Source organism: Mauremys reevesii, linkage group 1 (genome assembly GCF_016161935.1).
Source record: "Mauremys reevesii isolate NIE-2019 linkage group 1, ASM1616193v1, whole genome shotgun sequence".
NCBI classification, from domain to species: domain Eukaryota; kingdom Metazoa; phylum Chordata; order Testudines; family Geoemydidae; genus Mauremys; species Mauremys reevesii.
In genome coordinates, this window is record NC_052623.1 from 245,486,292 (window position 1) to 245,509,184 (window position 22,893).

General features: G+C 43.7%; 1 protein-coding gene across 14 annotated transcripts in view; it reads right to left on the reverse strand.

Moving 5' to 3' along the window:
* PIK3C2G (phosphatidylinositol-4-phosphate 3-kinase catalytic subunit type 2 gamma) overlaps positions 1-22,893 on the reverse strand; it is a 370,973-nt gene that overhangs the window by 266,661 nt on the left and 81,419 nt on the right. For all 14 annotated transcript variants that reach the window (XM_039544583.1, XM_039544571.1, XM_039544579.1 and 11 more), the window contains 3 exons: positions 14,742-14,899; positions 13,107-13,218; positions 3,714-3,816 (listed from right to left, as the gene is read on the reverse strand). In XM_039544583.1, coding sequence (XP_039400517.1) covers positions 3,714-3,816; positions 13,107-13,218; positions 14,742-14,899 — 373 coding nt within the window. The remainder of the gene's footprint in view (positions 1-3,713; positions 3,817-13,106; positions 13,219-14,741; positions 14,900-22,893) is intronic.

A 22,893-nucleotide genomic window follows, 5' to 3' on the forward strand; every position in this document is an offset into this window, starting at 1 on the left:
GTTTCCATTTCACATGCAAAATTCCCAATGGGAATTTTTGTCCTGTGAGACCATATAATTAGGCATCAATATTTTTACAGCAAAGCTATTAACTACATGGTCTCTACACAGGCTTTATTTGGAGGTCTAATGAGAATCTAACATCTAGAAAATTCAGGTACTAAAGGCTTTTGTTCAAGAGAGTTGTGCCTGGTAAAACTCATCTCTCAAAAAAAAAACAAACAACCAAATTAAAGGTCATCCACTGGCTGAAAAAAGCCTATGATTTCAAGGGAAAATCTGAGGCCACATTTCTTGCTTTTTCACTCCTTGGCTCAAGACAATTTCCTCTTTCCTTCTGAATATATCATAGAATACCAGCTTCCTACGCAAGGGAAAAAAATGCACCTTTACCACACACACACACACACAAAAAAAAAAGTCTTTGCCTGCATTTACTAAACAATTTTGAATATTATTACTGGCCCTCTGAGGGATTATAACATCCTTGTTTTACAAATAAACTTGTCAGATCTCACACATACATACTCAGTCACTTCTCATTGTGCTAAACAAAACTTTCCTTTTCCTCTGTCTGCTGCTCTTACTTAAGACTTCCTGCTTTTGTGTGTCTGTCTGTCTTATTGGCTTTGTTTCACTTAAATAGGCTTGATAAAGCTTTAGGGGGGAAATAGCTGATTTTTAAGAGCTCTTCACCAGATGCATGAATCTTCAGGAAGTGGGTAGAAGGATCTTCTTCCTGTATTATGATAGGCCTCAATATGAATCTAAACTCTTTCCCTCAAGTGGTTACTACTAAAATTATGGGATATCAGAGCACCTATTTGTTGCAAGATAAACAAAATAGAGCAAATTTATCCCTGGAATTGCATGCACTTATATTAGCTGTGAATTTGGTCTGAGGAGTCTAATGTCACAACATCTCTGGATTGCAAATGATTAGCTAACAATGTGAAATATGAACGCACAATGCTGGATCTGTTGCCCCCTCCTACTTGCAGTGCACTGTTCCCATCACCTCTCAAAGACAACCTGCTGAACATACAATATGATCACTAACTCAGCTGGGCATCTAGCTTGGGCACCTAGGAATGAGTTAAAGACCTGACAAATGAGAAGAAGAATCTGCCTGTCACCATAGGAAGTGTAGCCCTCAAGAAATAAATTTATGAGCCATAAGCTGTAGGTACAATTCTGCATTTAGATTAATATTTCAGTTAGAAATGAATAGGTATGTGGTGGCTGAGGACAGATTTGGTACAGCCATATGCCTACCTGTATGTAAGCAGTACTGGGCAAGTGGTCATGCTGTCCTAGTGTTATACCATATCTACAAGAAACACTATCACCCTTCTTTGTATTTTCCTAAGGAAGATGTCCTCCAGAACCGTTTCCCTTTCTGTTGACATTTAAATGAATCAAGGTGGGAAGGCCAGTGGATTTTTCACCAGAACGATTTGGAATTTTTAGTCAACAATTTCATTTCTATGATTGCCAGTTTTGTAATTAAGCAATAAGAGTCACACATGCAGTGTATTTCTGAATAACTTGCCTCAGATTACACACAACCTTCACTTCTGAACTCCATGACTATGCTACTATTTATGTCAAAGGACAATATTTAATTACTGAGTGGCTTTAAAATGACAGATAAAAACTTTCCACGCCTACCCCTTTCCAGGCAGCTCACCATACTTGGGGATCCCAGAGCACTTTAGAAAAGTGAATTAAGTCTCGAATCTTCTGTGCAATAGAGAAGTATTGTTATAGCAGGAGCACTAGATGGCGCTCTTACATAGAGTCTTACACGTTTTTCTTTTTATTCGTGTACAAACATGTTTTTAGCCTTGGAAGAAAATATCATATTGTTAGGTTTGTAAAGTAGATTCTCTTGGGGAGCTACGGTTAGCGCAAAGAAGTTTGCTCTACGTTAGATCCTTGTCTACACTGGGGGGGTGGAAATCGATCTAAGTTACGCAACTTCAGCTACGTGAATAACGTAGCTGAAGTCGACGTACTTAGATCGACTTACTGTGGTGTCTTCACTGCGGTGAGTCGACTGCTGCCACTTCCCCATCGACTCTCCCTGCGCCTCTCGCGGCACTGGAGTACAGGAGTCGACGCGAGAGTGCTCGGGGGTCGATTTATTGCGTCTAGACTGTACATGATAAATCAATCCCCGCTGGATCGATCGCTGCCCGCTGAGCCAGTCAGTTCTTGGGGCAGGGTAACTTCGTGGAAGCCAGGCATTGGTGATTGGGCTGAGATCTCTGAAAGAAGGAACTGTCTGCATGATATTTGTGACCACCTCTGTCCCAGAACTGATGTGTAGGTATAAATAAAGCAATCTGCTCTAAAATACCCTGACTCAGTGTCACTGATTCGTCCAACAACAGGAAGCCAAACTGCAAGACCCCAAACATCTGCTACAGCACAGCAGAAGGGATACAATGTGTGAGTTGCTTACCCCACTCCATAAAAGCTTCACAAACCATCAACTCATTTTCTACAGATCATCTGACATCAGTGAGATGGTAATTATTTTTGGTCACCACTGATCTGAGCCAAATTTTAAATGGTGACTTGGTGATGAAAGCCTCTCTATCATATATTTTCTGTCTCCTGAACCATCAGTCCTTCTGCTACCAATGGAATCTCAATTACAGATATTTTCAATTGCTTGCAAAAAAAAAAAAAAACTTGTTGCATACCCTGGTAATGCAAAGTGCAAATAATTTGAATCACTGCTGTACATGATAGCACTGTCTCTTCTGATTTTATCTGTTAAAAAGGTAAAGAAGTCAAAAGAAAAGATATTTTAAAACATATATTATATTAGGCCTCATGGCTCCCCACCCCCAATATTGCAACTGATGAATTACACAGAACCTGACAAATCTTAGGGGGATACATATCAGAACTGGAAAGAAAAGAAACCCTATTTTTTATATTAGAAATCTGTTATCTGATCCAAATTGTCACAGACATGGGCTAGGAGTTCCAATTACCTCCTTTAAGCAGATATCCTACCTGAGGATAAAGGCAACCCATCTTCAGTCAAAACCACCTAAAACATCAAGGTCTCCTTTGTAGTGTGAAGTTTGGTTTGGAAGGAATTCAAGATTGCCCACAGGAAATAAAATTCACACCTAGCAGCATGGATCAGTATCATTAAAGCTCAATAATCCATTCCTAGGTAGTTGAATCACAAATAATCTAAATGAGAATCTCTTCAGATTTAAAGTGCGATAAGACTATATCTTCAGCAGAAATACATTCTCTCTCTCTCTCACGCCCAATCAAATACTTAGAATTTCAGTAACCAGGATCTGGATCTGATTTATCTTGTGTTGGATTTTTACCCTTAATACGTTTAAAAAATGTACAAGGATCAGCCAGAGAGAAAAAAAAAATGACAAGCTGATATAACTATAGTTCAACTCCAATAAAGCTGAATTCATCTAACAATGGTAACATTTGCTCTTCTCATGTTCAGGTATTCTCTAGGATTACCAAAAGGATAAAGAAAGCCTAACTAGAGGACAGAAGCAGAAAGACACAGAGTATGTTACATTAATGATTAACTACATTTGAATGTACACTCAAAGCAAACAAGCCCTTTCTGATTATCGATGCAGATGGTTACATGAAAGGATTGGAGAGATTTCACTTCCTCAGGCATATTGAAAGAAACAAGAAAAAAAGTGACACACCGTTCGAGCCAAACTTTGCTGATAGCGGGTGCCTTTCTGTAGGCGAAGCTGAATGGAGGTGGTTGCCTTGCGAAGACTCTCATGACTGCCCAAAGCGTGATCACTGCAATTTTGGAAGGTGGTAGGGAAGGAGGGGGAAAAAGAGAAAAAAAAATCATTACTCCCCATTTTCTCTCACACACTTTCCACCAGGCTCCAGCAACTCCCGCTAAGCATCCAAAACAAGGTTGTATTACACAAACACAGTGTATTGCTTCTATAAAAGATTGTGAAATTTTCACCATGACTTGTTTTTAAGGGCTGAATGGAAAAAGATTAATAGAATCATCAGTAGAGTTGACGCTCTGATTTAAAACGTGCAAGTTCTGTAAAGGAATGACAATGAAGAAAGATGGAAATAAAAAGATCTTTCCATACTATCTCTTTAAAACCTATCTGTACCTAAACCTCAAATTACTATGGGTTATAGTCAAAGCACCTAGGACATAATGTATTATTATTTATTTATAATAGTGCCTAGAAGCCCTAGTAATGGATCAGGATCCCATTGTGCTAGGCACTGTACAAATAGAATTAAAAATGGCTCCTGCCCCAAGACGATTACAATCTAGGACAAGAGGCAACAGATGGGTACAGACAGTAAAGGGGGTTATGAGGAAAATAATGAGACCATATTGGTCTGTGCGATAGACAGTAGATAATTTGTATTATTTCTATGTCTTGATACATAACTAAATAGAACATACTGGATGAAAAAAGTGTAGCTGTATTTACTTGGTTTTTAGAGGCTGGGTGGAAAAGAATCTATATTTGCAAATCATATACATAAATGAGCATGGGGCCTGATCCTCACAAGTTACAAAGCTCACATTGTGCCACTGAGAAGGAGAAGGCAAAGGTGGCTGTAAATCCGTTTTCGACCTCCTCTAATCATAGGTCCAGCCAGGGGCCCAAGCAGCCTCAAGGCTATTCTACCTTACATCAACAGAAATGGTTCAATAGGGACAAGTCTGCCCAGAGTGCAGGGTACTCTGGCTCCACCTAGAGCGCTCCAATAATCTTCATGCTAACAGGGGGATTCCCCTGTCAGGAGACTTCCCAGGTCCCCCTGTGTTTCTTTAGAGTAGCTTTCAGTCTTTTTAGCATTTTTGGATCAATGCAAAGGAAACTTCCCTTGGGCTGAGGATCTGGCCTGGTATTTCTAATTTTATGTGGAGTAAACATTGTTCCTTTGGCTATCATTTAAAAAATTAGGTAAAATAATGCACTAGTGATTCCCAGTTATAAGACAGAACATTTCTTCAAATTAAAAAAAAAAGGGTTTAGTGGTATTGATTTTCTACAATGACAGATTTATTATTGGAACAAGTTAACATGCACCATCAGTTACATCTCCAGTGCATGTTCTGTCAGGTTCATGTTGCCTCATTCAGGCTCCTGGACATGACAGCAAGAAGGATTGAACCATATTTATATTGCTTTTCAGCATGGCAAGTTGTTCCAGAGCTCCCTGGGCCAAGTAGGAGAAACAGGTTTGTCGTGCAGATTGCCACTTCTGGAGTGCCCTCTCGTGCCTGGACTGAGCATTGCAGTGGACTTTGCCTCTTTTCTGCCCCTGGTGGCCACTTCCTTGGCTGCAATGGCCAGTTCCTGCCTGTTATCTTCTCCCCACTCCCTTTGTTTTCTGTGGCTTGGCCCTCCGGCTAAGTCATACAACATCTCATTCCCCATCCAAAACAACAAAAAGTCCAACTTAAAGTCTAAACCAAACATCCAAATCACTAGTTCTGCTGCCCCTCTCAGACTCCACTGCTTATTGGCCCCTTCTTCTGGCCCCTGCAGAGCTCCTCTCATCTTACTTCTTCCCAGCAGGATTCTCCTACTGCTTCTTTTCACCTTTACTTCTGGGGATCCTCCTGCCCCTATCTTGGGCCTCCCCCCACACAGAAGTTTTCTCTACTCCTTGTTGGTCTCTCTCTCTCGTTGCAGGCCCTAACTCTGAGCTCTCCTACCCAGGAGCTAGTCTAATGCCAGTGAGTATTTCAGCCTCTTCCCAGGGGGGCACTTCCCTTCTTCCTCCCTCCAAACTCTTCCCCCTTCTGCTGAGCTCCCAGCTCTATTTAAGGTGTGTTCTGCCTGTTTCACCACTACAGCTGGGGTTAGTCTTTCTAATTAAGCCCCTATTACACCCAGCTGTGTTAACTAATTAGTCCTGCGTTGCCAGCTCAGTGAGGCTAAGGGGTAGCTGCTAAACCATGGACAAGGCTAGGCCTAGCTTGCCTCAAAGGCCCAGCCAGCCCATGACAAGGTTCTTTTCAGATTTACCAACCATCAGGGAAGACATGAAATTCAGATGGAAAGTAGGTGTATCCATATCTAAGAGAGTTCTGTTGGGAGCGGCTGAAATCAGATTTATTGGGTTTAATCCCCAAAACACAGGTCCTATGAACCTATGACAGAAATAGGGGCTTATAGAATCAGGGCTGGCTCCAGGCACCAGGGAAGGAAGCAGGTGCTTGGGGCAGCCAATGGAAAGGGGTGGCACGTCCAGGTCTTTGGCGGCGGGTCCCTCTCTCCCTCTTGGAGTGAAGGACCCACCGCTGAATTGCCGCCGAAGAATGAAGCGGCACAGTAGAGCTGCCACCGAAGTGCCACCGATTGCAACTTTATCTTTTTTTTTCCCCCCTCCCCGCTTCACTGCTTGGGGCAGCAAAAAAGCTGGAGCTGGTCCTGTATAGAATGTGCACATAGCATACTAGGAACTATTGCGTCTCATATGGGGATGTCAAATAGAAAACAATGGTTAATTTTAAATCATTAACTAGCACAGTACATGGCTGTCAGAGATAATTACAAAGGATTCAAACTTCTGGGGAATTCTGACTTCTATGAGTAAATGCTCTACATCTATCCCACAGCGTAATTAGGAAAAACATAAGCTCCCCATTTCCAACCACAAAAGGTAAAATTGCAGAAGTGGCATTTTGTGATAGACACACTGAAGGCCACAGAAGGAGAAACCTATTTCCATCTGACGAAATAAATACCTAGGGCAAGGTCCTTTGACAATGCGTCTGTACATTCGCAAGATTCCTTAATGTTAAAGGCATACAGTACAGATTTAGAAGAAAGAAAGTTAGGGTGCAAAAGCACTAGCTATTATATTGAAATAATAAAATATCTGTACTGTTGTCGTCAGCTCCCACACCCCCCAGTCCCTTACTGCCTCCCTCTCTCTTTCCACACAATGTTCAAATTCCTCATCCTCACCGTTGGGGTTTTGCATGGCTGTACCTGCTCCTACACCTCTCCTGTCACTTCCCATCAAGCCCTGATGCTCTGCCCATGCATCTTGCCTCATTGCTCCCTTGTCACCATCTACTCTTATCTTCATCATCCCTTTACCAGCCTCAAGTCTGTAATGACAGTCCTTTTCCTATAGGCAACACATCCTTATACTCCTCCTTCAAATACCTTCACACCCACTTTTCCCCTTGCAGAAGTCAATGGTAGAATGCACCTCCCCTCTTGCCTTACCCTCACACTATATTACAACTAGCGGAACAACCGGAAAAATTACACATAACATATTTATCAATCATGAATCTCTTGACCGTTCCTATAATTTTCTAATTTTCCTTTCTGCAAATATTAGTGTGAATGGATTTTGTTTTGCACAAATGTTTGGAGAGGAGCCTTTTATTCATGCAGCTATTGGGGCATGAATGAATAGATGGAGTGGATTAATGACTTTTGAGGAAAACATAATCAAGTTAGAAACCTAGTTTAGGTCATAAGAAAAAATAGATGTAGCTGTCCATAAAATAGATGTCCTATTTGTCACAAGTTTATTATGTACTGACAGACTATCAAAGGTCCATTCCTGAAGCAGTATAAAGGGGGTGCAGAACCCCACAAAACCTGGCCCTCTGTGCAGCTGGTACCCCACCTATAAAATGGAGATAAAAACAAACAGTCATCTTAAAGAGATGTCATGTGCATTAGTTAAGTATCAGAGGGGTAGCCGTGTTAGTCTGGATCTGTAAAAAGCAACAGAGTGTCCTGTGGCACCTTACAGACTAACAGACATATTGGAGCATAAGCTTTTGTGGGTGAATACCCACTTCGTCAGATGCATGTAGTGGAAATTTCCAGAGGCAAGTATAAATATGCAGGCAAGAATCAGTCGAGAGATGACGAGGTTATTTCAATCAGGGAGGATGAGGCCCTCTGCTAGCAGTTGAGGTGCGAACACCAAGGGAGGAGAAACTGCTTTTGTAGTTGGCTAGCCATTCACAGTCTGTTTAATCCTAAACTGATGGTGTCAAATTTGCAAATGAACTGAAGCTCAGCAGTTACTCTCTGAAGTCTGGTCCTGATGTTTTTTTGCTGCTGGAGAGGCTGATAAAGGAGGTGCTGTTGTCATCATGAACAGGTCTAACTACCAAAAGGAGGCTGCCAGACAACTCTCCAATACCAAATTCTACAGGCCACTTTCCTCAGATCCCACTGAGGACTATACTAAGAAACTGCACCATCTACTCAGGACACTCCCTACATTAACACAGGAACAAATCAACATACCCTTAGAATAACCCTGGTCGGGGCTCTATCTACTACCCAAGATCCACAAACCTGGAAATCCTGGATGCCCCATCATCTCTGGAATTGGCATTCTTACTGAAGGACTGTCCAGATATGTGGACTCTCTACTCAGACCCTACGCCACCAGCACTCCCAGCTATCTCCGTGACATCACTGATTTCCTGAGAAAACTACAATGCATTGTTGATCTTCCAGAAAACACCATCCTAGCCACCATGGATGTGGAGGCTCTCTACACAAACATCTCACACACAGATGGAATACAAGCTGACAGGAACAGTATCCCTGATGATGCCACAGCACAACTGGTTGCTGAGCACAATTACTACAAATTTGGTGACAATATATACCTCCAGACCAGTGGCACCACTATGGGTACCCACATGGCCCCACAATATGCCAACATTTTTATGGCTGACCTGGAAGAACGCTTCCTCAGCTCTCGTCCACTCACGCCCCTTCTCTACCTATGCTACATTGATGACATCATCTGAACCGATGGAAAGGAGACTCTGGAAAAATTCCACCACAATTTCAACAGCTTCCAGCCCACCGTCAACCTCGGCCTGGACCAATCTATATGGGAGGTCCACTTCCTAGACACCACGGTACAAATAAGTGACAGTCACATTACCACCCTATACTGAAAACCACCTACCGCTATGCCTACCTTCATGCCTCCAGCTTCCATTCTGGACACACCACATGATCCATCGTCTACAGCCAAGCGCTGAGGTACAGCTGCATTTGCTCCAGCCCCTCAGACAGAGACCAACACCTACAAGATCTTCACCAAGCATTCTCAAAACTACGATACTCGCACGAGGAAATAAGGAAACAAATCAACAAAGCCAGACATGTCCCCAGAAGCCTTCTGCTGCAAGACAAGCCCAAGAAAGAAACCAACAGAACTGCACTGGCCTACAGTCCTCGGAGAGATTTTAGCCAATGCATCATCAGTGATCTATGACCCATCCTGTAGATCAATCCCTTGCTTTCACAGGCCTTGGGAGGCAGGCCCGTCCTCACCCACATATAACTCACCAACCTTAAGCATATTCTCACCAGCAACCACAAACCACACCATAGTAATTACTCAGGAACCAATCTATGCAACAAATCTCGATGCCAACTCTGCCCACATATCTACACCAGTGACACCATCACAGGACCTAACCAGATCAGCCACAACATCAACAGTACATTCACCTGCACATCCACCAATGTAATATACACCATCGTGTGTCAGCAATGCCCCTCTGCTATGTACATCGGCCTAACTGGACAGTCCCTACATAAAAGGATAAATGGACACAAGTCAGATATTAGGAATGGCAATATACAAAAACCTGTAGAACATGTCAATCTCCCCGGACACACAATAGCAGATTTAAAGGTAGCTATCCTGCAGCAAAAAAAGTATGAGAACTGTATGAGAACATTAATTTGCAGTGACAAGAGAAAATGGAGGCTTATTTTTATGAAGAACATATTCACCTCAAAATGCAAGCTTCTAATGATCCCAATCTACACAAATATACCTTTGTCCTTCCTATAATTAATAGTTTAAACTTCACTTGAAGGGAAAAACCAGTTTCTAGTCAGGCCTTGATTCGCAGAGACTGGAGTTAACAAGGCCAAAAAAAAAAAAAAAAGTGTCTTCAATAAGGTCACAAGCAAGCGTGAGAGTGTAAATTATAGACTGTAAATTATAGACTATTCTACATCTCTGTTTACTGTGACCACTGAATTTAGGAGCAAGATAATTACACAAAAATACACTATAGGAGAATGAAAGCAGAATTCAGCAATACACTAAAGGCAAACTTAAACCCTCCTACCTTCAAAAGACAGGAAACTTTAAAGTAACATTTATAAAACCTGCTGGCCTATGTTCATTTGCTGGTTATGCATTGCAGTCAGTTCTTCTTAATGACAACAGCCAGATCAATAAACAAAAAAATAAAAATAAACTAACATCTTTTTATATAGCAATGTGGTATGTTTTACTAGGCACTTTGGAATGCTCTGAGCAAGTGGCCTGTAGCTCTAGAGGCAGGAAGTTTGCAAGGAAGATTGATTCATTACTGGCACATAACAAGAGCTGCTTTGGATTTGCTGCTGGCAATGGGAGTCATGAATTATTCAACACAAGCTGCTTAACCCCCAATATAATTTATTTTTATATGGCATCTTTCATAAAGGACATCATAAAACCACTTTGCAGAGGCATCTATTCACAAGCTAAAGAGGAAAAAAAAAAGCAAAGGACAGTCTGAAGGGAAGATTTAAACAAAGAGGATAATACAGGTGGTTTGGAAAGAGAAGATCTTCAGCTAGCAGAGATGGACAAGGCAAGAAATAAAAAGGTTGAAACAAAGAAGAGGTCAAGTTTGATGGAATGAATTGAACAGGTAGCTAGGAGATTCAGGGTATGTCTACAGGTGAGCTAGAAGATGTAATGCAGAGTTGACACTGATAGATGGCCTGGGCGGCAATTGAGCTCGATGGGCCCCGCCTCCATGCTGCCGGCGAGCCCGGAGCGGCGGACGCGGCGGACCTGCGCGCAGCCTGCGGAGCGGGAGCTCAACGAGAGCCGAGCGGGACCGCCGCCATGCGGCGGGTCCGGCAGGTCCGCCTCGGCCGGCCCCGGGGACCTGAGGCGCCGCGGCATGAGCTCGGGGCCAATGACGCCCCCCCCCCCCCCAGGCTGCTGCGGGCGCGGGGGCGCTGGTGGTGCCTAGAGCGCCTGTGGTGGCACTGATAGATTTAGCATGCAAAAAAAATAGCGGCGCTGCAGTGGTGCAAGCGGTGGGCTTGAGCTAGGTTACCAGAGTACAATCCTGATCGTAGGCAGGTATGTGGGCATGTAGCTCTTCCTGCTTCTCAGGCCATTGTGGATACACTTCTATTTTTTAGTGCTCTAGCTCAATCAGAGCAAGCACTTGTATATCTACTCAAGCTGGAAATTACACATTGCGGGTCCAACATACACATACTCTTAGAGAGGGAAGCAAGATTGAGTCTAAGAAGAGTTTTGAAAACCAGAAGAACAAAAAAGTGATATTATTTGGAAATGTACAGGAAAGCTAGTGAATGTAGAATAGTATTTCCCACTTCTTTGAACTGGAGAGTTCTGGGCTCTAGATGCACGGTGCTGACTTTGTTGTCATTTCCCTGGAGGTGCTCGACCCCCGCTCTGCCCCAGGCCCTGCCCCCGCCCCACCTCTTCCCGCCCCTTCTCTTCCTGTCCCCGCTCCACCCCTGCCCTGCCTCTTTCTGCCCCATTCCATCTCCTCCGCCCTCGCTCCGCCGCTGAACAGCTGATTGCAATGGGCGGGAGGCACTGGGGGGAGGGGGAGGAGCTGATCAGCAGGGCCATCAGTGGGTGCTGAGCACTCACCATTTTTTCCCTGTGGGTGCTCCAGGAATGATCAGGAAGAGCTAGGAAAAAGAGGAAGATGAAAGCTCAGCATAGCTTAGAATTACAGCAATTGAGGCCAGAACTGCAGCTCAATGCCTTTTGCACTACACTGAAGGAGCAAAGCAAGCAGCCGAGAACATTATTGACCTTGTTTCACTGCTAATGAGACGTGCAGAGATTCTGCAAATGCAGGAATTTAGCGGTTCCCTATTGATGAGTTCTTCCAAAAGTGAAAATAAATTGTTTAGAACATACTGTACACTGTACTGAGACACAGTGAGCTCATCCTCAGTACAATTACTTGTTATTTTCATTTTGTTAGCAATTAGTTTGAAATGAGAAAGAGCTTTTTTTCCCCTTCTTCTAAACAAGTTCAGTCTGTCTTATGCAACAGAGTGATCAAGTAATGGAGGTAATGGGCTTGATTTGCCTCTCACTTGTTCCAGTTTTACACCCACGTAACAATACTGTCTTGTTTTATGCAGGTGTAAGCAATTGGAGAATCAAGCACAGTAAGGTCTAACTGACAAAACCCTACACCCTGAGTTGCAAAATATAATTAATCACAGACATGAGAAATCAGTTACTAGTAATTTTTATAGGTTTCTCCCTCACAACTACAGTACGTGTACATCATCATCCAACTTCAAGCAGTTTCTAAGTTCAGAAGTTCCTGTCTAGTGATACTCAAAAAGGCCTCTCTCTGCCATGCATGTTCTCTTCACAACCTGACATTTAGTGACAGCTGGGTATCTTCACTTACTCCACACTGATGGAAAGAAACACCGTCCCACTAGGCAACTTTACATAATCACACTTCCCATGTATTCAGTGGTATGCATCTTTGAAGAGCTGCACAAACATTAACTCATCCTCATAACGTCCCTGCAATAAGAAGTTGGTAATGTTATCCCCATTTTATGGATGGAGAAACGGGCAGCTCAGCCCAACACAACCTTGGCATTAGGGGAAAAAAAAAAAAAAAAAAAAAAAAAAAGAGATGCTGATGAAGAAACTGAGGCAGACAGAGAGATGAAATAACTTGTACAAGGCCATGCGGGGAGTGAATAGAAGAGTTGAGATTCGAGTTCAGGAGTACCTAGCTCCCTGTCCCATGCTTTTTTCTCTAGCCCACATTCCCTTCTCAATACCCCACAGTATAAGCACAATTTGAGATAGGCATGAACCAAACTCCAAGGCTGAAATACCTTCCAAGGCTCGAGGAAGGTGGGATCTAAGATTTGTGACATGACCATCGCTTTTGCATCTCTCCCTTTGGATCTGCTTTGTTTACAAATGTAGTACTTCAGTATTCAGGTGCATAGCTTATATGATCTAATTCCATCTCTTAATGCGATACTTACTTTAGCAAAAATTCATCAGACCCATAAACACTTAGAAAACATTCTTCCTGGGCTGGATATTGATTTGTGCAATGGAGAATCTCTACAGCTAAGTTACGGACAATACAGCTAGCTGTAAACAAAGATAAGAAGAAAAATTAATAGCAGCTTGGTAGAGAGTTGCTGGCTATATTGTTGAGCAGAATCACAGTGTGACTGCTAACTTCTGCTGCAGTATAGCTCCATCTAGAGGAATGAGAATGAACCACACCTTAGTTAATTATTTTTTTCTGGCTTCACGTGGCCTGAGGAGGATCTGGTTGTCATTCATACAATCCTAGCAACTCACTGAACTCACCCCGGTTTTTAAAGAAACAGGAGAATCTGTCAGGAATCTAGAATTATAAACTTATCAATTCTGAATCAGAGATGGCAGGACCAAAAAGCTAGTTATTCCCACTGAAATCTATAAACTCAAGTTTTTCCCCACTGAAATTGTGTACTTTTCTCAAATGTGAATATAACCTAATGCAAAAAAAGAGGGCATGATGAAGGCTCTGCGCCTGCACAAGACCCAAGGATACACCAGAGATTTGTTTGTCACTGCAATCAGCCACATTCATTTCATATAGCCATACGTAATAGTAGCTGGGCACAGCAATGATATGAAGATATGTGCAATTAGTCCATGATAAATCTACTCTAGTAGTTACATTCCTCCATAACCCTGCTCCAAATTTTTAGGACACTTTCCATCACAGGGATTTTCTTCCCCCCATTTTTGAGGATCTGATCCAAAAATCAAAAAAGATATATTTATAGTTCGATTGTGAATTCTGGGAAGCAAATCACAATATAACTAACTAAATTTGCCTTTATAGGCATAAAGGACTTGCCCTACCAGACTAGATCATGGGCCAGTATCTGATTCTTCAGAATGAAGGCAAAGATCATCCACAGTACACCTAGTCAATTGTGCAATGCAGCGCACAGGGGAAATAATTCCTTCCAAACTTCTGTGACAATCTGATTGCCCACAGCTAACAATCCGAATCACCAAGTAAAGGTTGATTTTTCATTTCAATTCTTCATTCATGCTATTTCTTTACTGCTAAAAAAAATTAAAACATTCATTTTAAAGGTTAATTTTAAAGTTTAAGGTGTTAAAACCATTTGTGTTTTAGTGACCTCTTGGAGAGCAGACACAAAAATTAAATGCTCACAATCAAACTGAAGGCCCTAAAAATAAAAGTGGGCAGATTCACATTTATGCACTGGCTGCTTTGTACTGCCTTACTGGTACAAGGCAGCCGTGAGCCTTGTTTAACCAACCCATTAAACTAAAGTAGCACAAAGAAGCCAGATCATATTGGTGAATCTGGACCAAAAATATTTAAGCTGCTTACATTTAGATCAGGCCAATAAATGCCAATTGTTTTTCATGCAAAATTGACATTTTCTTTTATATTTCTCGTAACCCCCCCCCCCCGACAATTGGCACTTTCAATCCCGCCCTTCCTCCCCACCACCAAAAAAAACCCCCAACTTAAAATGGAATGGTACCAAGTACCTCGCAAGATGACAAAAAACATTTGTGTATTTTAGTGAAACTGAAGAACTGAATTCTGGAAGGCTAAAGAAACCCAAAGCACTTACCACATGGTGTAAGATGCAGTGGAGGAGATGAACAGTTTGTCAAAATGCTAACTTTGAATTTTGATTTACAAAGGATCTCATCTGATAACGTTGTTGTGACACTCCAAATCTTCCCAGTATTTGTTGTCAAATCAAAAGCAGGATATGCATCTCTGATTCTGGAGAGAACAAATGATAAGTTGATATTTTTCAGCTCTCCTGTCACTTGAGACAAAACTACCACAATATGCCAAAAACAATAGAATAGTTAGCTATTAAGAAAAAAAGTATATGCTGATGCTATGAACAAATCTACTTCTGTCAGACATCTTGGTGAGATAACTGCTGCCTATTTCATGTTTTATTAAATAAGAGTACCACTGGTAAAATCGCCATCAATTACAGTATGCAATATTATGAACAGAATCACTGTGTGGGTCTAATCCTAATCCTACTAAAGTCAAAGGGAGTTTAGCCAGAAACATCACTATATTGTGATCAAAATAATTTCACCATGGTGCAATGAGTGTATTCTGCCCATTTATTCATGTCCGAATAATGGTGACATCATAGCAGAATTTTTGGAAGCCTTCTCAATCCATTGCTATATCAAGCACTCAGCAAGGTGACCTTCCAGTGATTTGCCACACAGCATTCATCCATTTCCTCACTGGTTGCCGTCTATTATGATTCCCTCCTTCCCCTTCCATCTCTGTACCTAATAGGACCAAAGTATATACATTTGCGACTGTGATTTCTGATATCAGGGTCTGCTTCTCTCCAACAATATTTCTAACAGAGAAAAAAAGATGAATGCCTATCTGCAGGATATGCAAGAAAGTCTTCACCACATTTCAAAAGCTGCAATTTTCTTCTTGTCAGAAGCATTAACTTCTCAAGATTCACATCTATAAATCACTATGGAAAAAAATTAGGCTTTTTATAAGTCACAACTTCATACATTGAGATGCCATGTTTCCAGTTTCTGAGGCCTGGTCTACACTAGGACTTTAATTCGAATTTAGCAGCGTTAATTCGAATTAACCGTGCACCCGTCCACACCAGGAAGTCATTTAATTCGACCTAGAGGGCTCTTTAGTTCGAATTTGGTACTCCACCCCGACGAGGGGAGTAGCGCTAAATTCGACATGGCTATGTCGAATTAGGCTAGGTGTGGATGCAAATCGAACTTACTAGCTCCGGGAGCTATCCCACACTGCACCACTCTGTTGATGCTCTGGACAGCAGTCCGAGCTTGGATGCTCTGACCAGCCACACAGGAAAAGTCCCGGGAAAATTTGAATTCCTTTTCCTGTCTGGACAGTTAGAATCTCATTTCATGGTTGGACATCGGGGTCAGCTCAGCAGCACCGGCAGCGATGCAGAGCTCTCCAGCAGAGGAGTTCATGTAATCTCTGAATAGAAAGAGGGACCCAGCATAGACTGACCGGGAACTCTTGGATCTGATCGGTGTGTGGGGCGATGAGTTCAGTGCTTTCGAGCTGCGCCCAAAAACGGAATGCAAAGACCTATGAGAAGGTCTCCAAAGCCATGAGAGACAGAGGATACAGCCGGGATGCAACGCAGCGCTGCGTGAAAATCAAGGACCCCAGACAAGGCTACCAAAAAATCAAAGTGGCAAACGGACGCTACGGAGCCTGCCACCACTGCCCCACCAGTGACCATGGACTCTGACGATGGGACAGTGTGGACGGCCAGTTCCTCGGCGATGTTCGCCGATGGGGAAGATGAGGAAGCGTTTGTGGAGGACGAGGCAGGCAACAGCGCTTACAACGCTGGTTTCCCCGACAGCCAGGATCTCTTCATCACCGTCAGGGAGATCCCCTACCAACCGTCCCCGGCCGTTAACCCGGACCCTGAATCAGGGGAAGGAGCAGTCGGTAAGTGCTTTAACCATGTAAACTTTTATTCTTAATATAACAGGAATCTGAAGTATGTGAAAAGGAGGTCTCTCTATATATGGGGATAGAACAGAAATCCTCCTGGGAGATCTCCACAAAGCTCTCCTGGAGGTAATCGAAAAGCCTCCGCAGGAGGTTCCTGGGGAGAGCTGCCTTATTGGGTGCTCCGTGGTAGCACACTTTTCCGCGCCAGGCTTTCATGAGGTACTCAGGGAGCATTGCCTCCCCGAGCACGGCTGCATAGGGCCCTGGTTTGTGCTGGCTTTCACGCAGCATGCGCTCTCTATCTCCTTCAGTGACCGTCCTCAGGGTGATCTCGCTCGGAGACTCCTGCATCTAATTAGGGGAATTACTGTAATGTTACGCCTGGTCCAAACTATTTTTCAAAAAACTCCAGACAGACGGCATAGCACAGACTCAGCACGCTGCTGCGTGACGAGCGTAACGGAAAGCCAAAGAATCAAATGGACGCTCATGGAGGGAGGGGGGACTGAGGACGCAAGGTATCCCACAGTTCCTGCTGTCTCCGAAAAGCATTTGCATTCTTGGCTGAGATCCAAATGCTTCTAGGGTAAAACACAGTGTCCGCGGTGGGTCAGGGCATAGCTCGGCAATTTACGCACCCCCCCCCAGAAGTGAAAGGGAAAACAATCCTCTGTTGACGCTTTTACATGTCACCGTATCTTTACTGAATGCTGAAGATAGATGGGATGCTGCAGCACTGAACACCGACATCCTCACTCCCCCCCCCGCCATGGGTGGCTGATGGTGCAATATGACTGATATCCATCGTCATCATCAGCCTATTGGCACATGGGGCAGTGCAAAAGGACTGGTAACCATGCGTACTAGCATCCGTGAGGTCGATCAAGGGCGCCTGGCCCTAATTTTTCCTGGTAGATGGTGCAGTATGGCTGGTAACCATCGTCATCATAGCAACAGGGGGCTGAGCTTCATCAGCCCCCACCCTTCATGTGTAAAGAAAAGATTCAATTGCCCCTGGACTAGCAGCAGGATGCTGGGCTCCTCTCCTCCACACTCCTTAATGTCCTATCTGGACTATCATAGCAACTGGAGGCTGCCTTCCACTCATTTCTCACTAACAAGTCACTGTGTCTTATTCCTGCATTCTTTATTACTTCATCACACAAGTGGGGGGACAATGCTGTGGTAGCCCAGGAAGGCTGGGGAAGAATGGAATGAACAGGTGGGGTTGTTGCAGGAGCACCCCCTGTGAATAGCATACAGCTCATAATCTATGCAGGATCTGACACAGAGCAGCTGTGCTCTCTGGTTCTCTGATACAGTGGTTCTCTAGTACACTTGCCCATATTCTAGGCAGGACTGATTCTATTTTTAGATACCAAAAGGGAGGGATTGACTCAGCGAGTCATTCCCAATTTTGGCTTTTGCGCCCCTGGCTAAGAGCAGCCAGGGGCACTTATGACAGCAGCAAATGGTGCAGTGCAAAAGGACTGGTAACCATGCCCATCTTATTACCAATTTATGGTATGGTAGATGGTACAGTATGGCTGGTAACCATCTCTGCTGTCATGCAAAAGCAAGAGCATGCTGCTGTGTAGCGCTGCTGGACCGCCTCTGTCAGCGGCATCTAGTACACATACGGTGACAGGCACAAAAGGCAAAACAGGCTCCATGGTTTCCACGCTGTGGCGTCTGCCAGGGCAATCCAGGGAAAACGGGCTTGAAATGATTGTCTGCTGTAGCTTTCCCGGAGGAAGGGATGACTGACGACATTTACCCAGAACCACCTGCGAAAATGGTTTTTGCCCCATCAGGCACTGGGATCTCAACCCAGAATTCACAGAGACAGACTAGACTGTGTTCATTGTTCGCAAACATTTATCTTTGCAAGGAATTCACTCCCTTTTTCCCATCACACAGCTTCGACTGTCTCCAGACCTGCCACAGCATCCCCCTCACAGAGGCTGGCAAAGATTAGGCGGCGAAAGAAAAAGACACGGGACGAGATGTTTGCTGAACTTATGGGGTGCTCCCGAGACGAGGCGGACCAGCAGAGCCAGTGGAGGGAGACCCTCTCTCTGTACCAGCGCTCACACAGCGAACGGGAGGAGAGGTGGCGTGAGGAAGACAAGCAGGCGACTCAAACGCTGCTTGGACTAATGAGGGAGCAAACGGACATGCTCCTGCGCCTTGTGCATGTTCTGCAGGACCTCAGGCAGGAGGACAGAGCTCCCCTGCAATGTATCTGCAACCGCCCTCCCCCGCCACAAAGTCCCATACCCCCCTCACCCAAAATAACCAGAAGGAGGGGCGCCAGAGGCCGTGTAAACTGTCACTGCACCCCAGCAGAGTGCTCAAGTACCCAAAAGCTCTCATACCCTAAATTTTGAGAAGTCCTTTCCTTCCCGCCTCACCCAAGCCCCCATCCCAGTTTCATCCCCTAACTGTCTAGTTGATAATAAAAAATACTTTTCTGTTAATTACTGTTTCCGTCATGTTCTTTTAGAGGAGACTGTGTTTGAAGGGGGGGAATGGGGGTTGGTAATTTGACAGGACAATCACCTTTACCAGGGTACAGACATGGGGGCAGGATCAGCAGCACGTCACACACACACTGCAGTCAGTACGCACCCTGGTCGGTATGGGAGGTGGTTTGCAGGTTCTGTGTGGGTGGGGGGGTACGTGACTTTGTAGCGGGGGAAGGGGGTTACAGATCTCATGCAACGGTCCCTGTCCTGGACCACAGAGCCACGCAGCAGAGGAATCTGTATCAGTCCTCCCCCGCCAAAAGTCCGCATAGCCCCCGCACACAGAGTCCCAAAAAGGAGGGATGGCAGGCTCCGTTGAAACATCCAGTCCGGCACTGCAGACCGCTCTGGGAGCAGGAGCCTGTCATTCCTCGAGTTTACAGGCGGTCTTTACATCACTGCACACCCTACCCAGCACAGTCCGTGTCCCAGTTTCAACCCTGTAACGCAAAGTCATCAATAAAGAAACCTTTGTAAAGTTACAGTGGAACATGTATTTTATTTTTAAACGTGTGTTGGAAGTTGGGGAAGCGGGGTGGGCGGGGTATGTAACTGCAGATGCTAGTCAACAGTCACTTGGTAAAGAAACAGGGGCAGGTTCAGCTTCTCTGTAAAGAAACTGAACAGTCACAGGTCACGCTGCTCACTGCTCGCTGGTACTTGAAGAGTTCCTTGTCGCTGTGCAAGGCGCCTGCACAGAGCTTCACGAGCCAGGGCATTAGCGGGTAGGCTGGGTCCCCGACGATCACTATAGGCATCTGCACATCCCCAAGACTTATTTTGTGGTCCGGGAAGAAACTACCTTCCTGCAGGCGTCTAAACAGACCAGAGTTCCTGAAAACACGCACGTCATGAACTTTGCATGGCCACCCGACGTTGATGTTGGTAAAATGTCCCCCATGGTCCACCAGTGCTCGCAGCACCATTGAAAAGTAGCCCTATTTCTCAGCAGCTGACTGTGGAAGAGGTGGACGATAAGGTGCGAGGAGTTGACAACGGCCATAACTGCAGCGGGATCCGTGCTCAAAGTGCTATGGCGCCCGCGCTGTCACTGAGCAGAAAAGTGCATGAACAGATTGCCCGCTGGCGCTTTCAGGGAGGGAGGGAGGGAGGGCGTGATTGACGGTTCAATGATGACAGTTACCCAAAGCCACCCTCTACACATTTTTCCCCCCAGCATGCATTGGGGGGAAATCCCAGAATTCCGATGGGCAGCGGGGAGTGCGGGAACTGTGGGATAGCTTCCCACAGTGCACCGCTTCCAAAGTCGACACTGGCCCCGTTACTGTGGACTCACACAGTCGAACTAGTGTATTTAGTGTGGATACACAACTTCGACTTCATAAGGTCGATTCCACAAATTTGAATTAAGTTGATTCGAAATAGTCTTGTAGTGTAGACGTACCCTGAGTGAGCCATCCCCAGTCTTTTACTGATTTGCTCAGAACAGCATCCTTGGTTGGATATATATAATCCCAGATAATTAAATTCATCTACTGCCTCTACAGCTTGTCTATTAATCCTGATGCCCACTTGCATTTCATTTTTGTTAATCATGTCAAGGTACAAGCACTTTGTTTTCATCGCTTACAGGAATAGTCCATATTCCACACAAACTATTTTCATAGACTCCAACATTCATTGCACTGGTGGTTGTAGAAAAGGGGGTCATGTCATCAACATACCTGAGGTTAGCTAAGAGATGTTCACTAATGGAAATCCCAGCTCCTTCCACTTTGTCAAAACCATCCAAGGCTCATTTCATAATAAATCCTGTGTACATATGTTAGAGGCTTGGAGACTAAATACATGGTTGCCTCACACCTTGCCCAGTGGAAAACCACTCACCATTGCCTACTGCTGTTTGCACTGCAGTCTGTTGGTGGTGGTAGAGACTTGTAATAAATTCAATAAGATGCTTTGTCTGCCAAAGATACAAACTGTCATGTTGGATGGTGTTGACTTTTGAGTAGCCAATTAAGCACATAATCAATGGGTGATTATACTCACTGCATTCTTCAATGAGACTATGGATATTCGCTATTTGATCATATATGACTTGGCCCTTTCATAAACCAGCTTTTTGTGGTGGTATTCCTGCTTCTATTTTTTGTTGCATGTGATCCTGGATTATATAGAGCAGCATTTTGCCTGCATGCAACATCAAGGAGATGTATAATCGTTACTACACTCTATTATGCCTCCCTTCTTTGGTAAGGACATAGAAATTCCCTTTGTCCATTCTCCTGGCCAATTTCCAGTCGTCCGTACATCATTATATGTTTTCCATATATAATCAGTACCACATATGCCAATCACTTTTTAACAATTCTTGTCTACCTCTGGTGTTTCCCAGTCTTCATTTTTGTAATAGCACGCACCACTTACTCTCACAGGGTTAATGGCTCATTCTCTCTTTTCTGTTGTCCTGTCATAGGTGGCTCTGGTGAGGCATATAGATTGGCACCATAATCTCTCCACCTGCATTTAACACCATCACCCTTACTGAGGACTCTGCCATCATGATCTTTTATTAGGTTTGATCACAGTGTAAGCCTTTTGGTAAGAAGCCTTACCACTGTAAACAGAATTTTGTGTTATTATTCTCTTTACAATTTCCAAGTTCCATAGATTTTGCTCTTACATATTCACTCTTGTCTTCTATTAAAGCAATGTTCTTAATGACAGATTTCTAAGGAGATCGTGTAACTAGCTTTGGGCACATAAACTTATAGATACTAAGGCCTCAGCAAAGACTGAATACAGCTAGTCAAAACATTTTCTGTGCAAAATCGGACACAAAAAATTATATGTTTTCAACCAGGTCTAGGATCAAACCTGGAACCTTCATCACCAAAAATATAGGCTTCTCTTATTTAAGTTTAAGGAAACTCCTGTAGATGCTTATAGGAAACCTGTTCTAGTCACCAAATCAAGTCACTAAAGGGAAATCTGATACTATGTAAGTGCATTATATACTGCCTCTTCTTCCAATTACCAGAGGTCAATTTCAAGTCCCTTTTGGCGTGCCATTGAAAACTAGAGACATCATGGTTCTCAGTTGGGATTGAAAATAATAAAAATATGATGATATACCTATCTCATAGAACTAGAAATACTAGTTTTTGTCCCAAATCCCCAAATGGCCCCCCTCAAAGATTGAACTCACAATCCTGGGTTTTAGTAGGCCAACGCTCAAACCACTGAACTATCCCTCCTCCCCAATATGCTATATTGCATCAGATAGGAGTACATATCCTACCAATTGAGGTTTTACATTTCACTAAATTGACCTGCATTTTAGTAACTAAAATCAAATATTCTTTAGTAAGCACATTGCATTCTTTTGTGTTCAAGCAGCATGCTGTATCTTGATTTGGCAGCATTTTATATCGTCTCTGATTACAGTACATTTTGTGGCATAGTTCTCTGTATAAATCTCTTCATTATAAGGTTATTTCTAATATTACATCTCAGAGCTGGTTCCTAACTCATTTAAACACCAGTATGAACTCTGCTTTTATTGCATACTCGTTCCTATAATATTGGGGGTGTGTGTGAGAAATCTAGGTTTCCAAAGCTAATTATACAATGAAGTAGTGCATTACTTATAACGAAAAGCTAGTGAACATGGTAGCTCAGTGGTATAATGGAAAGTCACACTACCTACAGTACATGTGCTAGATTTATACTAGAAACAGGATTCATTATTCTATAAAAAGGCTGTTTCGTGACTAT